Source organism: Pseudophryne corroboree, chromosome 6 (genome assembly GCF_028390025.1).
Source record: "Pseudophryne corroboree isolate aPseCor3 chromosome 6, aPseCor3.hap2, whole genome shotgun sequence".
In the NCBI taxonomy this organism is placed as follows: Eukaryota; Metazoa; Chordata; class Amphibia; order Anura; family Myobatrachidae; genus Pseudophryne; species Pseudophryne corroboree.
The window spans coordinates 466,147,833-466,165,332 of record NC_086449.1 but is presented as its reverse complement, the minus strand read 5'-3'; the positions used below and the strand labels follow the sequence as shown (position 1 = coordinate 466,165,332).

Genomic DNA, 17,500 nt, shown 5'->3' with positions numbered 1-17,500 from the left:
AGACAGTTGATGTCTTAGAATTGTATAAATTCCTGTAAACATTGTGGCCTAACCTGAATGGCTCAGAAAAGACCTTTATAATTCTGGCAGTCTTTGAAGAACAGGACAAGGGCTCTTTTCTCAAATGTTTTAGCACAGCAGCCAGAATCTTTACATCACAGTTACTGTATCTACATAGATGCATGATTGCTTGGAGAGAGATAAAATGGAGAGAGAAGAAGTACCAGCCAGTCAGCTCCTAACTGTCATTTTTCAAACCCAGCCTGTAACACGGTAGAGCTGATTAGCTGGCACTTTCTCTCTCTCTATTTTTTTTTTTAAATCAATAGTTTTTATTGAAAAGATAAACATTTTTATGGGGTACAGAACAAAGAAAAAAGGGGGGATGGTACATCAATACAATATAAAAATAGGTATGTTAGGGGTACAGAAGGGTGGGGGGGAGAGTAGGGGTCCAGACTAGAATTGGGGGGGTGTTGCTTCGGAGCCTTGTATATATAATACATCAGAAAAGTTGAGACATATAAAGAAACTGTACATTGCAGTAAGGTAATAGTGGCCTAATCTTGTTGGTCAGAAGTTATAGGTACGCTTTAAAAGATAGTGTTGGAGGGAAACCTAGTGAGGGTCGGCTCTCAACCGGGAGGGGAAGGTATAGATGCCTAGGTAATGGGGGGTGTTATTGTATGTGTTATGTTATAGTTCAGGTATTGTCGGGTTGCTCAGATGGGCTAAGTGGGGGTGAGGAGGATTTATGAAGATATTGAGACCCTTCAATCGAGGAGATATAGGTATGCCACGCTAGCCAGCGCGTTTTAAGGGAAGTGTAGTTGAGAGAGGAGGAAGCTGATTCCGTCTCCATAAGGAAATGGTAGTTTATTTTATGTATAACTCTAAGCAGGGTAGGGGGAGAGGATTGTTTCCACATTTGGGCTAGGTTTGCTGGAGCGGCTATCAGGATGTGGCCCAGGACATATCTGGCGGGTGGCGTTATTGCAGCGGGGACAACTTGTAGTAGTGCTAGAGTTGGGTCTGGAGCTAGATGGGTGGACAGAACTTTATTTATTAGCTCAAATACATCTATCCAATATTTAGTGATCTTTGGGCACGTCCAGAATATGTGGAAGATATGTCCCACCGAGCCGCATAGTCTCCAACATTTGTTACTGTGAGAGGGCCAGAATTTATGGATTCGGTCTGGGGTTTGGTATATTCTGCTCACTAGTTTTATATGCATTTCAGTGTGGTTTAGGCACTGGGACATGGAATGCAAGGTTAAAAAAACTTGACGCCAGTCTTTTGGGGATAGGGTTTTTCCCAGGTCCTGTTCCCATTTCTTTTGGGCGTTTGATTTAGCAGGGGAGGCAGGGGTTATCCGAAGTTTATACCAGTATGAGATGTCGCCTTTGGAGACCGGTAAGGAGAGACGGGAGAAGAGAGTATGTGAGGACGCGTGAAGCGTTGCGTAGGTAGGAGGGATCGTCTTCCACCAGTGTGCTACTTGCATATAGTGGAAGAGTTCCGTAGCTGGAAGTGAGTATTGTGACTGGAGAGTAGAGAAGGGTTTTAGAGAAAGTCCATCGAGGAGGTCTCCCAAGGATAGCACTCCTGCGTTTCTCCATTTGGATAAATTGAGATGTGGTATCATCGATGCTAATGTAGCGATCGATATCTGGGAGATATGGGAAATGGGCGATGATAGGGAGGTCGATAGGGAGTCCCATATTTGTAGAGCAGCTTGCGTGGAGGGAAGGAGGGATGATTGCGTAGGTCGGAGCGACTTTGGGATACGGAAAAGGTCAGCTAGGGGGATTGGGTTTGATCGGATTTGCTCCAGCTCCATCCATCCAGTGTGCAGTTGGGTTGAGAAATAATATTTAATGGGGGCTAGGAGGGAGGCTTCTTGGTATAGCGGAATATTAGGTATATTAAGACCACCAAATGCTCTAGGCAAGGTCATTCTAGAAAGAGCCATTGAAGGTGGTTTTGCAGACCAGATATACTTAGACATGATAGAAGAACAGGTTTGGATGGCTTTCTTTGGGAAGAGGTATGGTATAGTGCGGAAGAGATACATTAGTTTAGGAAGTAGGGACATTTTAAATGCCGCCATTCGTCCCAACCAAGAGACCTCATAGGATGACCAGGATTTCGTAAGGGATTCCAGTGACTCTATCAAGGGAGTTAAGTTGGCAGAGAATACGTCTTTAGTGGAGGTAGGAATGTTGATACCCAGGTATTTAATTGTATGGGTTCGCCAGTTATAAGGGAAGGAAGCTTGGAGTGCTGGGATGGAGTGAGATAGGTTGAAGGGGAGGGCGTCTGTTTTGGTAGTGTTTAGTTTGTAATAAGAGGCGCGGCTGTAAGCATCTAGCACGGCGTGTAAGACTGGAAGCGTTGTAGTGGGTTTAGAGATAAAGAGGAGGACATCGTCAGCGAAGAGGCTAAGTTTATGGAGGGATGAACCGAACTGAATTGCCGGAATGTTGGGATTGTCTCTTATTTTAGCTGCCAGGGGTTCAATTGATAGGACGAAGATCAGGGGGGATAAAGGACAGCCTTGCCTGGTGCCATTTGTAATAGGGAAAGGGTCGGATAGGAAGCCTCCACTGAACACCCGGGCCGTGGGGGAGCTGTATAACGCTAGGATAGAGGATAGGATACGGTCCCTAAATCCGAATCTGAGGAGAGTTTGGCGCATGTATGTCCAGTTTAATCTGTCAAACGCCTTCTCTGCGTCCAATGAAAGCAAGAGAAGGCCCTGGTCTCCAGATAGGGAGTCTATCAGGTTGAAGACCCGACGTGTGTTGTCAGATGCTTGTCTCCCAGGGACGAAGCCAGTCTGGCCTGGGTGTATCAGTGAAGGGAGGAGTTTGTTAATGCGGGTTGCAATCATTTTGGCATATAGTTTGATGTCGCAGTTTAGTAGCGCTATTGGTCGGTAGTTGTGCACAAGGGTGGGGTCTTTGCCGGGCTTAGGTATAGTAACAATACGCGCTTCTAAGAGTTCTGGAGGAAGGGAGCCTCGGTCTGAGAATGTATTGTATAGCGAGGTCAGGAGGGGGGAAAGGACGTCGTGTAAAGTAGTATAGAAGTCAGAAACAAAGCCGTCTGGGCCAGGGGCCTTATTCCTGGGAGTAGATTTGATAGTTGTGGAGAGTTCATCCGCCGACCAAGGGGCATTCAGAGAAGAGAGCTGGTCCTGCGTGAGAGTAGGGAGGGAGAGGTCATCTAGGAAGGATGAGATGGACGGGGGGGAGGGTTGTGGGGTGGAGGGGTCAGTTGCTAAGTTGTATAATTTGGCGTAATAGCTTGCAAATTGGTTCGTTATATCTTTAGGGTTCAGGATCTTTTGTTTAGAGGGAGAATAGACACATTTAATTCTATTTCTGGCTTGTTGAACACGGAGTTTGCGTGCAAGCATTTTGCCAGCTTTATTTCCTAGCAGGTAAAATTTGTGGCGCATTCTATTCAAGGCCGCTTGGGTGCGTGCGAGGAGCAGCTTTTGAAGTTGACCTCGGACATTAGAGATCTCAGTTTTAAGTGCTTTGGAGGGATGGGCCTTATTCTTAGTCTCAAGGTCCAGCAGGTCATCCTCCAGAGTCTTCTGCTTTTGAAGGGCTTGTTTTTTGAGAGTGGCGCCGGCCTGAATGGCGGCTCCACGGGTAACGGCTTTAAAAGCCCACCAATGGTTGATAGGAGAGGTATCTTGAGGGGAATTGGTGGTTAAATAGGAGTCAATAGAGTCAGAGATTATTTTTTTAGACAGGGGGTTGTTTAGTAGGTATGGATAGAGGCGCCAATGTCGGGGAGGATTGGAGGTGCCCTGGAGGTTCCATTTCCAGAGAACTGGGGCGTGGTCCGACCATGTGATTGGTAAAATATCCACGCTATTAGTTCTCTGGAGAGACCATTTATCACATAAAATCAGGTCTATTCTGGAATAGGAGTTATGGACAAGGGAGTGGAACGTGTATTCTCGGCCTGTGGGGAATTGTGTCCTCCAGATATCGTATATGTCGAATTCTGCAAGTAGGTTGCGGAAGGCTAAGGAGGGGCCAGAGATAGTGGTTGGAACAGATTGGGGGAGTTGGCGGGACTTGTCCAATTTAGGGTCCAAAACAAGGTTAAAGTCACCCAGAACTACCAGAGATCCCTTTAGTGCATTTCGTATAGTAAGGAGTAATTTTCGCAAAAATGGGACCTGGTTAGAGTTAGGTGCGTAAAGGGATACTAGGGTAACCGGTTTGTCATTGAGGAGGCCAGTTATGATAATATATCGGCCATTTTTGTCTGAAAGTTGAGAGTGTAGGGAAAAGGAGACATTTTGTTAAAAAGGATGGCTACTCCGTTTCTTTTGGATGGGCCATTAGCATAGTACCCCACTGGGAAATGGCTATCTTTAAAAAGGGGGGGGGGTTAACAGAAGAGAAATGGGTTTCTTGTAAAGCTATGACATCAGCTTTTTGCTGGTGGAAGAAGGAGAGGGCCAATCTGCGTTTGTTGGGAGAATTAAGTCCCTTGACATTAAGAGATATGAGGTTCAACATTGGAAATCTATATTAGGCATGAGAAAAATGATCTGTGGATATCTATTGGAGCGTATCTGCTCCGAGTGCAAATAGGCGTTGGTAGCCAGGGATATGGATCGAGTCTGGAGCTCGAGGAGGGGGGGAACAAGTGGGAGATACATGGGTCGAAATTAAAACAGGAGAGGAGGAGGTAAACAACGAAAAGAAAAGGTCCGGTATATTGGACCTGCATGACTACTGCAGGGGTAGGGGAAAAAATTCTGGGGAAAGCAGTAGTACAGAAAAAGGTGAGGCGGGCTGGATTGACCTGCGCCGCCACTCTAAAACAACTTCTAAGAGGGTAACCTTAGGGCGTGGGGGTCTATTGTAGGCTTCTCTAATTAGGAACATACGCCCCCTAGGGTACAAGTAGGTAATTAGTAGGTGTCAGTAAATAACTGGGCAACGTGTCGCCCCTTAAAATATAACAACATTTGAACAACATGTGAGGGAGTACCCCCGTGACTTGTAGACCTAGAAAACAAACTTATATCGAGACACAACATTGCAATTGTAGGAAGGAGCATACAAAGGATACTTTCAACTCCCCGCACTGGGGGGGGAGAAGGTCTACAGCCTCCGTGAATCGGAGGATCTGGTGCATGGTTTGTGAAAGGACCCAGCTCGGTAGTCCAGTGATTCAGGAGGTCGACCAATCATGGCTGACGTTAGCAGCACGCGACGATGTAGACGGCTTCGAGACGGAGATGTCCCAGTCCATCAATAACTTCACACCTGCATCTAGGGAGGAAATTATGTAGGTCGAGTCCTCGTATGAGGCTATCAGTTTAACTGGGAATCCCCAGCGGTAGTGGATGTCGTGGGCTCTCAAAGCAAGGGTGATGGGGGTGAAAGCACGTCTCTTCGCTATGGTAGCTGCGGAGAAGTCTTGAAAAATCTGAAGTCCCCCCAGAGTATCTGAGTTTTTGGATTCTCTAGCGGCCCTCATAATGCGTTCCTTAACTGGGAAGAAATGGACTCGAAGGAGGGTGTCTTTAGTAAGGTCGGATGAGACGGTTCGGGGTCTAGGGAGACGGTGAATGCGGTCAATCAGGAGTTCCGAGGCATCCGCCTTTGGGAGAAGCTTCTTGAATAAGACAGTGGCGTAGGCTTCCAGTTCAGAGTTGGTAACTGAGTCAGGGATGCCTCGAATTTTGATGTTGTTCCGCCTTGATCTGTCCTCCATATCCGCCAATTTGGATTTGAATTGATCCAGATCTTGTTGTTGGCGGTCGTGAGATGAGAGTAGGTCATTGTGGGAGGTGACCAATTCCTCCATCTTGCGTTCCAATTGATCCGTCCTATCTCCCAGAGCTACCAGCTCAGTTTTGACCTCACGAATGGCTGAGGTCAGATCTTTAGAGAGTTCAGATTTGAAGGCAGAGAGTATCTGGCAGAGGGATCTCACGGTTAGAGGGGCATCCGATTCGCAGTCTACCCCCGATACCGAGAGAGCTGAGGACAGGACACTTGATCCCAAGGGGTCCAGTGTGGCAGAGGGGGAAGGAGCATTTTGTAGCGGGGAGATTTGGAGGGATTTTCGCGAGGGGTAGGCGACTTTCGGGGGGATTGTCTCCTTTTTTTTTGTAGGAGCCATTTCTCGTCAGTAGCAACGCACCTAGGGTTGTTGGAGAGACGTGCCTCGGTGGTGGGTCCAATCAGCCGGTAATAGTGAAACAGGGGTGCTCAGTCACATTGAAGAGTGTTACGTGTTATTTAGACAAGCATGAGTGGCGGTAGACAGGTTAGAGAGCGCTCACATTGTTGAGGTCATTGAGGACATAGATCCGGAGGATGTGATTGCCGGGACACAGCTGAGCTGGGCAGGCTGACAACCAGGTCTGCCAGACCGGGAAGGTGAGGGGTCTGGTTTTGTCCCGAAGGTGGTGTGGTAGGGATAGTGAGAGTGCTTCAGGCCACCGATCTCGTGGGGTTTGGGGTGGGCTGTGTGTTGGGTGCGGGGTATGGTGATCGCCACACGCATCCGCTGAATTTATTCCGCAGACCCTTCTCCGGAGTGGGTGCTGGTTTCAGAGGATATTGTATTCAGCCCCCCTGGTGCTGGGCTGCGGGGGGAATCTGAAATGGTGGTTTGCAGGGTGGGACGGATAGGGGGAGAGGCGGGTAGGTCAGCTGGAGGGAGTCCACTATACGTAGGAGTCGCCCGCCGGCTGTCACTCCGTTAGGTTGCTGCGGGAGCTGTCTCACCCAGGTACTCTCCGGGGTTCTGGTCACGCAGGCCCAGGTGTGAGTGGTTGGCTGGAGAGGTCTGGGGTGCCCGGGAGGTGGGAACGGGGACAGGTGCGGGTGGATCCCGCGGCGGGTCGTCGAGCGCTTCAGTGTCCCCTTGGTGTACTGGTCCCCGGGGCCAGGTCACGCTGGACGGATAGGAGGCTAGGCGGGAGGCAGTTGAGGACCGCGGGGTATGTGTGGGCTGTGTATTGCCGTGCGGCGCCTCTTACCTCCGTCCGCAAGATGGCCGCCGGCAGCAGACAGGCACGGCAGGCAGGCTCCCGGAGCGTTCACTCTCGGCTGGGGGATTGAGCAGCGGTCCCGCTGTAGGTCCGGTCGGGGCCCTAGTCAGAGGAGGGGTGGAACGATGGCGGGCCTTGGTGTACGGGTACGATTTCCCGTGTTTCTTCTGAGCCGTCTCGCGGGTCTGGAGCTCGAAGTCGGGCAGGCTCCAAACTTGAGGCCCCGGTTCCAAATTGCGGAGTAGGCCGCGGGCGGAAAATAGTCACAGCGGCTTTCAGGTTTCGCCTCCCTGTCCAGCACTTATACAGCAGCTGCAGGATATGTGTTTAGGGAGGTTCAGGAGAGGATTCACCCTAGAAAAAGGGTTTATATGCCGGCTATTGCAGGAGCTCAGGAATTGCTAGACCTCTCTCTGCAGTGTCTAGGCCACGCCCCCTCTCTCTCTATTTTATCAGTCTCCAAGTGACGACATCTGTGTATGTATGTATGTATGTATGGGTGCATTTTTTGCTTTCTATTCACATTTTCCCTCTTATACAAAAGATGTTCTTTTACATTTATTTTTAATACATCTTTTTTACTCCTTACAGTGAAAGCATTTAAGGTCTTATTTATTAAGTATTTGCATTAAACCATGTGGAAAACACCATTTCTGTATGGTTAATGTAAATGTTAAAGAAAGCAATACTACCGATGCCAAACTACTGCTCAGTATCATCATTCACATAATTTCCTCTGGGGATGGTGAACAGCAGTATTATACCAAGCTCTGAAAAGCAAGGGCCCTGATAAAGCTATCGGCTACACTCCGTGGCATAATAACCGTAGGTGCAGGAGATGCAGCTGCTATGGGGCCCTGGCAGTCTCCAGGGCCTGCAGCTTTCCCCTACAGCCAGTCACTCACGGATTGGGCCACTTGGAAAGGAACATGCTGGACTAGCTCCGATGTGCCCTGCACAGGCTCAGCGTGGCAAGTGCAGTGAGCCTGCAAGGGGTTTACTAGTGGTGCCCCGCTGCTGGCATACCGGTGGCCGGGATCCCACTGTCGGTATACTGACAGTCGGGATCCAGCCCACCGGGATTACATACTGATCCCAGTTGTAAGAGTTATAAGCATAACAATCAGATATCAATCCCAACATTTTGGTTATATTAAATGTAAACTCTCTATGCTTACTTCGCACCAGGCCACAACAAAAGGAGGAGTGGATATAAAGAAAAATTAAAGAAAAAAATGTCTATTTTATTTAGTTTGTTTTTCTCATTTGAATACTAGTGTTTGATAACTGGCATTTAGAAAAGATCTGTATACGTAAGTAGATTTTTCAAGTTTAGAGATAAAGCAGATATTATGCTGATGTTATTTGAAGCCTGTAAGGCAGGGGTTGTCAAGGCGCCATTTGCAATGGACCACAGACACTTGGTCAAAGGCAGTAGACATCCAACAGAAGCCATTGACTCGGTGCACCAAAGTAAAGCTGTGGTGGTCTATGTAAGTTGTCACTGTCCATCAGTAGTCAATAGGAATCCAGGTGATTCTTTTTGGCTGAAGCTGTCACATGTAATAGTCTCCATTTCAACTGTGCCAAGGAGCCAGATTAAGGGTATAGGGGATACATGGGGTAGGGACAGCTCGAGGGCTACATCCCATAGCACCAGTCAGGTGTGCATGGTGGCAACCGTTGCCTCCTGCCGGCCTGCACAGTGCTCTGAGGCTGCTGCTGGTGTTGACAAGGGCTGAGGGCCGGTGAAGAACTGGGTGCTCCTCTCTAACAAGTCAGTCTTTATGTGGGGCGTTGAGACAATTTATGTGTTTTTTTTCTTCCTGTGGGGGCAATGTGTTTCTGCTACTTTCCTGTGGGGGATAATGTGTTTGGGATTTAATGCTGTGGAGGCTAATGTGTGATTGCAGTCCCCATGGCCCTTGCTGCTAGACCATGCTTTATTTTGACATGACACATCCCCATTTTTGAGAGTACACTTACAATGTGTGCCTTCTACTGAGCTTAGGACACCTGCGTTACGGTTTGACTGTTGTATTGCCCCAGTCAAACTCCCCACCTGCCACTGTGCTTGCTTGGTAGATCATGAAAGCTTTCCAGCTTTTAGAGGCGATCGCAGAGTCAAAGTCTGGACATGGCTGCTTTAATGTGTATCAACTACTGGTAGAATTAGCACATTACAAATGAAGAAGTTCAAATAATAAAATGTACAAATATCAACAAAAAAGTGCCAGTACAAAAAAAAAACGGTTTATGTAGTAATCTTTCAGTAAAATTGTTATTCACCACGGAGTAGTTCAAATAATAAAATATTGAACTTAATGGACATTTGTCTGTTTTTTTTTTACTAACTATAGTATGTAACCAACTGATCTACTACTAACTACTAGACCGTACTTCCTACCTCAGGATATAACAGTCTATTTTTGCTCTAACGCAAAGAACTGCACAGTCAAGGGTAGTACAGCAAATTAAATAGACACACATTCTTCAACATATAAAGTATATAAGCATTTTTAAAATATTATGCTAAGGGTAGCTTTAATTATTACTAATAATGCAACAACACAGATTTAGAGAATTAAAACATAAAAACACATGCATTATCACCTGATTCCTTGTCAGCTGCTGAGCAAAGAAGAAAAAAAAAACCAATCAGAATAAGCATAAATGAATAGATAACACTGTAAAAGGTAACGTTTGATACAGGTCTTCATGCTTGATTTAGGGTGAATCTTTTATACGTCCATTAGTGCTTGTCTTATTGACTGAATGCATGTCCTATAAGCAACTGTGAGAGTGCAGACGGTGTACAGCATTAACGACAATGTATTCGTTTTTAAAATAATATGATCCTGCTCTCTCCAGAGATTAATTGGTTACTAACAAAGAAAATACTCTTGTATGAGTATTTTTGAACATTCAATGTAAGTAGACCGTGGACTCTGTTAGGAAGACACAGGAGAATGTGCAAAAGTTTCATGCCGAAAGCATTTATGAATATTCATTCCCTAGATGCTTATTTCCTAAATGTTATAATAATGTGTGAACAGTGACTATAGGGAAAACCGATAAGTTGGTATGACAGTAATAAAATGGGAAAACTTTGAAATGCACAACCCAAAGGCACTTATTTAAAGTCTTTAATAAATGTGACATAATTGGCAAATCCCTTCTCAGTGGGTGCCTACATCACAAACAAAGCTACTATCCAAATTTCAAGTTCCTATTTCTCATGGTTCCAGAGATTTCGTGATATTCGTGATAGTCAGCGGTATTTGGCTTTTATATATGTAGATATACAGATAGGCACAAACATTGGTATAACATGAATAAAAATAGACATATTATTATTAGTGATGAGCGGGTTCGGTTTCCGAGAAACCGAACCCACCCGAGCTTTACCTTTTTTTACACGGGTCCGAGCAGACTCGGATCCTCCCGCCTTGCTCGGCCAACCCGAGCGCGCCCGAACGTCATCATCCCGCTGTCGGATTCTCGCGAGATTCGGATTCTATATAAGCAGCCGCGCGTCGCCGCCATTTTCACACGTGCATTGAGATTGATAGGGAGAGGACGTGGCTGGCGTCCTCTCCGTTTATAATTGTAGAAGAGACAGTTGATTGCTTGTTTTATTACTAATTGTGGGGAGGATTGGGGAGCAGCTGTTAGGACTCGGAGTAGAGTGCAGAGTTTTTCCTGATAGTGACCACCAGTTTTTTTTTATCCGTTCTCTGCCTGAAAAAAACGCTCCATACCATATCTGTGCTCAGTGTGCTGCATGATATATCTGTGCTGAGTGCTCACACTGCTTAATTGTGGGGACTGGGGAGCAGCTATAGCAGGAGTACAGTGCACAGTTTTGCTGACAGTGACCACCAGTATACGTTTGTCTGCCTGAAAAACACTCCTGTGGTGGCTTTTTTTTATACTAGTTTAGCAGTCTGCTGACAGTGTCCACCAGGTCCATTATACTGTATATAGCAGTACGGTAGGCCACTGCTGTACCTACCTCTGTGTCGTCAGTCACTCGTCATCCATTAATAATAATAATAAGTATACTATCCATCCATCTACATTGTATACCTGTGGTGGCTTTTTTTCTTTATACTAGTTTAGCAGTTTGCTGACAGTGTCCATCAGGTCCATTTATTATACAGTATATAGCAGTACGGTAGGCCACTGCTGTACCTACCTCTGTGTCGTCACTCGTCGTCCATAAGTATACTATCCATCCATCTACATTGTATACCTGTGGTGGCTTTTTTTCTTTATACTAGTAGTACTAGTTTAGCAGTCTGCTGACAGTGTCCACCAGGTCCATTATACTGTATATAGCAGTACGGTAGGCCACTACTGTACCTACCTCTGTGTTGTCACTCGTCGTTCATAAGTATACTACCATCCACCTACATTGTATACCTGTGGTGGCTTTTTTTTTATACTAGTAGTACTAGTTTAGCAGTCTGCTGACAGTGTCCACCAGGTCCATTATACTGTATATAGCAGTACGGTAGGCCACTGCTGTACCTACCTCTGTGTCGTCACTCGTCGTCCATAAGTATACTATTCATCCATCTACATTGTATACCTGTGGTGGCTTTTTTTCTTTATACTTATTTAGCAGTTTGCTGACAGTGTCCACCAGGTCCATTTATTATACTGTATATAGCAGTACGGTAGGCCACTGCTGTACCTACCTCTGTGTCGTCATTCGTCGTCCATAAGTATACTGTCCATCCATCTACATTGTATACCTGTGGTGGCTTTTTTTCTTTATACTAGTAGTACTAGTTTAGCAGTCTGCTGACAGTGTCCACCAGGTCCATTATACTGTATATAGCAGTACGGTAGGCCACTGCTGTACCTACCTCTGTGTCGTCAGTCACTCGTCCATAAGTATACTATCCATCCATCTACATTGTATACCTGTGGTGGCTTTTTTTATACTAGTAGTACTAGTTTAGCAGTCTGCTGACAGTGTCCACCAGGTCCATTATACTGTATATAGCAGTACGGTAGGCCACTGCTGTACCTACCTCTGTGTCGTCAGTCACTCGTCATCCATTAATAATAATAACTATACTATCCATCCATCTACATTGTATACCTGTGGTGGCTTTTTTTCTTTATACTAGTTTAGCTGTTTGCTGACAGTGTCCACCAGGTCCATTTATTATACTGTATATAGCAGTACGGTAGGCCACTGCTGTACCTACCTCTGTGTCGTCACTCATCGTCCATAAGTATACTACCATCCATCTACATTGTATACCTGTGGTGGCTTTTTTTTTATACTAGTAGTACTAGTTTAGCAGTCTGCTGACAGTGTCCACCAGGTCCATTATACTGTATATAGCAGTACGGTAGGCCACTGCTGTACCTACCTCTGTGTCGTCAGTCACTCGTCCGTAAGTATACTATTCATCCATCTACATTGTATACTTGTGGTGGCTTTTTTTCTTTATACTAGTTTAGCAGTTTGCTGACAGTGTCCACCAGGTCCATTTATTATACTGTATATAGCAGTACGGTAGGCCACTGCTGTACCTACCTCTGTGTCGTCAGTCACTCGTCATCCATTAATAATAATAAGTATACTATCCATCCATCTACATTGTATACCTGTGGTGGCTTTTTTTCTTTATACTAGTAGTACTAGTTTAGCAGTCTGCTGACAGTGTCCACCAGGTCCATTATACTGTATATAGCAGTACGGTAGGCCACTGCTGTACCTACCTCTGTGTCGTCAGTCACTCGTCATCCATTAATAATAATAACTATACTATCCATCCATCTACATTGTATACCTGTGGTGGCTTTTTTTCTTTATACTAGTTTAGCTGTTTGCTGACAGTGTCCACCAGGTCCATTTATTATACTGTATATAGCAGTACGGTAGGCCACTGCTGTACCTACCTCTGTGTCGTCACTCATCGTCCATAAGTATACTACCATCCATCTACATTGTATACCTGTGGTGGCTTTTTTTTTATACTAGTAGTACTAGTTTAGCAGTCTGCTGACAGTGTCCACCAGGTCCATTATACTGTATATAGCAGTACGGTAGGCCACTGCTGTACCTACCTCTGTGTCGTCAGTCACTCGTCCATAAGTATACTATTCATCCATCTACATTGTATACTTGTGGTGGCTTTTTTTCTTTATACTAGTTTAGCAGTTTGCTGACAGTGTCCACCAGGTCCATTTATTATACTGTATATAGCAGTACGGTAGGCCACTGCTGTACCTACCTCTGTGTCGTCAGTCACTCGTCCATAAGTATACTATCCATCCATCTACATTGTATACCTGTGGTGGCTTTTTTTATACTAGTAGTACTAGTTTAGCAGTCTGCTGACAGTGTCCACCAGGTCCATTATACTGTATATAGCAGTACGGTAGGCCACTGCTGTACCTACCTCTGTGTCGTCTCTCGTCGTCCATAAGTATACTACCATCCTTCTACATTGTATACCTGTGGTGGCTTTTTTTTTATACTAGTAGTACTAGTTTAGCAGTCTGCTGACAGTGTCCACCAGGTCCATTATACTGTATATAGCAGTACGGTAGGCCACTGCTGTACCTACCTCTGTGTCGTCAGTCACTCGTCATCCATTAATAATAATAAGTATACTATCCATCCATCTACATTGTATACCTGTGGTGGCTTTTTTTCTTTATACTAGTAGTACTAGTTTAGCAGTCTGCTGACAGTGTCCACCAGCTCCATTATACTGTATATAGCAGTACGGTAGGCCACTGCTGTACCTACCTCTGTGTCGTCAGTCACTCGTCATCCATTAATAATAATAAGTATACTATCCATCCATCTACATTGTATACCTGTGGTGGCTTTTTTTCTTTATACTAGTTTAGCTGTTTGCTGACAGTGTCCACCAGGTCCATTTATTATACTGTATATAGCAGTACGGTAGGCCACTGCTGTACCTACCTCTGTGTCGTCACTCGTCGTCCATAAGTATACTACCATCCATCTACATTGTATACCTGTGGTGGCTTTTTTTTTATACTAGTAGTACTAGTTTAGCAGTCTGCTGACAGTGTCCACCAGGTCCATTATACTGTATATAGCAGTACGGTAGGCCACTGCTGTACCTACCTCTGTGTCGTCAGTCACTCATCCATAAGTATACTATCCATCCATCTACATTGTATACCTGTGGTGCCTTTTAGTTGTGCGCATTAAAATATGGAGAACAAAAATGTGGAGGTTAAAAAAATAGAGAAAGATCAAGATCCACTTCCACCTCGTGCTGAAGCTGCTGCCACTAGTCATGGCCGAGACGATGAAATTCCATCAACGTCGTCTGCCAAGACCGATGCCCAATGTCATAGTACAGAGCATGTAAAATCCAAAACACAAAAGATCAGTAAAATGACCCAAAAATCAAAATTAAAAGCGTCTGAGGAGAAGCGTAAACTTGCCAATATGCCATTTACGACACGGAGTGGCAAGGAACGGCTGAGGCCCTGGCCTATGTTCATGGCTAGTGGTTCAGCTTCACATGAGGATGGAAGCACTCATCCTCTCGCTAGAAAAAAGAAAAGACTTAAGCTGGCAAAAGCACAGCAAAGAACTGTGCGTTCTTCGAAATCACAAATCCCCAAGGAGAGTCCAATTGTGTTGGTTGCGATGCCTGACCTTCCCAACACTGGACGGGAAGAGCTTGCGCCTTCCACCATTTGCACGCCCCCTGCAAGTGCTGGAAGGAGCACCCGCAGTCCAGTTCCTGATAGTCAAATTGAAGATGTCAGTGTTGAAGTACACCAGGATGAGGATATGGGTGTTGCTGGCGCTGGGGAGGAAATTGACAAGGAGGATTCTGATGGTGAGGTGGTTTGTTTAAGTCAGGCACCCGGGGAGACGCCTGTTGTCCGTGGGAGGAATATGGCCATTGACATGCCTGGTCAAAATACAAAAAAAATCAGCTCTTCGGTGTGGAATTATTTCAACACAAATGCGGACAACAGGTGTCAAGACGTGTGTTGCCTTTGTCAAGCTGTAATAAGTAGGGGTAAGGACGTTAACCACCTCGGAACATCCTCCCTTATACGTCACCTGCAGCGCATTCATCATAAGTCAGTGACAAGTTCAAAAACTTTGGGCGACAGCGGAAGCAGTCCACTGACCAGTAAATCCCTTCCTCTTGTAACCAAGCTCCTGCAAACCACCCCACCAACTCCCTCAGTGTCAATTTCCTCCTTACCCAGGAAAGCCAATAGTCCTGCAGGCCATGTCACTGGCAAGTCTGACGAGTCCTCTCCTGCCTGGGATTCCTCCGATGCATCCTTGAGTGTAACGCCTACTGCTGCTGGCACTGCTGTTGTTGCTGCTGGGAGTCGATCGTCATCCCAGAGGGGAAGTCGGAAGACCACTTGTACTACTTCCAGTAAGCAATTGACTGTCCAACAGTCCTTTGCGAGGAAGATGAAATATCACAGCAGTCATCCTGCTGCAAAGCGGATAACTGAGGCCTTGGCAGCCTGGGCGGTGAGAAACGTGGTTCCGGTATCCATCGTTAATTCAGAGCCAACTATAGACTTGATTGAGGTACTGTGTCCCCGGTACCAAATACCATCTAGGTTCCATTTCTCTAGGCAGGCGATACCGAAAATGTACACAGACCTCAGAAAAAGACTCACCAGTGTCCTAAAAAATGCAGTTGTACCCAATGTCCACTTAACCACGGACATGTGGACAAGTGGAGCAGGGCAGACTCAGGACTATATGACTGTGACAGCCCACTGGGTAGATGTATTGCCTCCCGCTGCAAGAACAGCAGCGGCGGCACCAGTAGCAGCATCTCGCAAACGCCAAATCGTTCCTAGGCAGGCTACGCTTTGTATCACCGCTTTCCAGAATACGCACACAGCTGAAAACTTCTTACGGCAACTGAGGAAGATCATCGCAGAATGGCTTACCCCAATTGGACTCTCCTGGGGATTTGTGACATCGGACAACGCCAGCAATATTGTGCGTGCATTACATCTGGGCAAATTCCTGCACGTCCCATGTTTTGCACATACCTTGAATTTGGTGGTGCAGAATTATTTAAAAAACGACAGGGGCGTGCAAGAGATGCTGTCGGTGGCCCGAAGAATTGCGGGCCACTTTCGGCGTTCAGGCACCGCGTACAGAAGACTGGAGCACCACCAAAAATACCTGAACCTGCCCTGCCATCATCTGAAGCAGGAGGTGGTAACGAGGTGGAATTCAACCCTCTATATGCTTCAGAGGATGGAGGAGCAGCAAAAGGCCATTCAAGCCTATACATCTGGCCACGATATAGGCAAAGGAGGTGGAATGCACCTGTCTGAAGCGCAGTGGAGAATGATTTCAACGTTGTGCAAGGTTCTGCAACCCTTTGAACTTGCCACACGTGAAGTCAGTTCAGACACTGCCAGCCAGGTCATTCCCCTCATCAGGCTTTTGCAGAAGAAGCTGGAGACATTGAAGGAGGAGCTAAAACAGAGCGATTCCGCTAGGCATGTGGGACTTGTGGATGGAGCACTTCATTCGCTTAACCAGGATTCACGGGTGGTCAATCTGTTGTATTCAGAGCACTACATTTTGGCCACCGTGCTCGATCCTAGATTTAAAACCTACGTTGTATCTCTCTTTCCGGCAGACACAAGTCTGCAGGGGTTCAAAGACCTGCTGGTGAGAAAATTGTCAAGTCAAGCGGAACGTCACCCGTCAACAGCTCCTCCTTCACATTCTCCCGCAACTGGGGGTGCGAGGAAAAGGCTAAGAATTCCGAGCCCACCCGCTGGCGGTGATGCAGGGCAGTCTGGAGCGAGTGCTGACATCTGGTCCGGACTGAAGGACCTGCCAACGATTACTGACATGTCGTCTACTGTCACTGCATATGATTCTCTCACCATTGAAAGAATGGTGGAGGATTATATGAGTGACCGCATCCAATTAGGCACGTCAGACAGTCCGTACGTATACTGGCAGGAAAAAGAGGCAATTTGGAGGCCCTTGCAGAAACTGGCTTTATTCTACCTAAGTTGCCCTCCCTCCAGTGTGTACTCCGAAAGAGTGTTTAGTGCAGCCGCTCACCTTGTCAGCAATCGGCGTACGAGGTTACTTCCAGAAAATGTGGAGAAGATGATGTTCATTAAAATGAATTATAATTAATTCCTCCGTGGAGACATTCACCAGCAGCAATTGCCTCCAGAAAGTACACGGGGACCTGAGATGGTGGATTCCAGTGGGGACGAATTAATAATCTGTGAGGAGGGGGATGTACACAGTGAAAGGGGTGATGAATCGGACGATGAGGAGGAGGTGGACATCTTGCCTCTATAGAGCCAGTTTGTGCAAGGAGAGATTAATTGCTTCTTTTTTGGTGGGGGCCCAAACCAACCAGTCATTTCAGTCACAGTCGTGTGGCAGACCCTGTCACTGAAATGATGGGTTCG

At 46.3% G+C, this 17,500-nt stretch overlaps 1 protein-coding gene across 9 annotated transcripts in view; it reads right to left on the bottom strand.

The window, feature by feature from the left end:
• The window catches only part of CADPS2 (calcium dependent secretion activator 2), a 919,737-nt gene that overhangs the window by 313,696 nt on the left and 588,541 nt on the right, over nt 1-17,500 (bottom strand). For 5 of the 9 annotated variants that reach the window (XM_063927189.1, XM_063927182.1, XM_063927183.1 and 2 more), the window contains one exon: nt 9,659-9,676. The exons of the other annotated variants lie outside the window; for them this stretch is intronic. In XM_063927189.1, the coding sequence (XP_063783259.1) occupies nt 9,659-9,676 (18 nt within the window). The remainder of the gene's footprint in view (nt 1-9,658; nt 9,677-17,500) is intronic. 9 annotated transcript variants of the gene reach the window in all.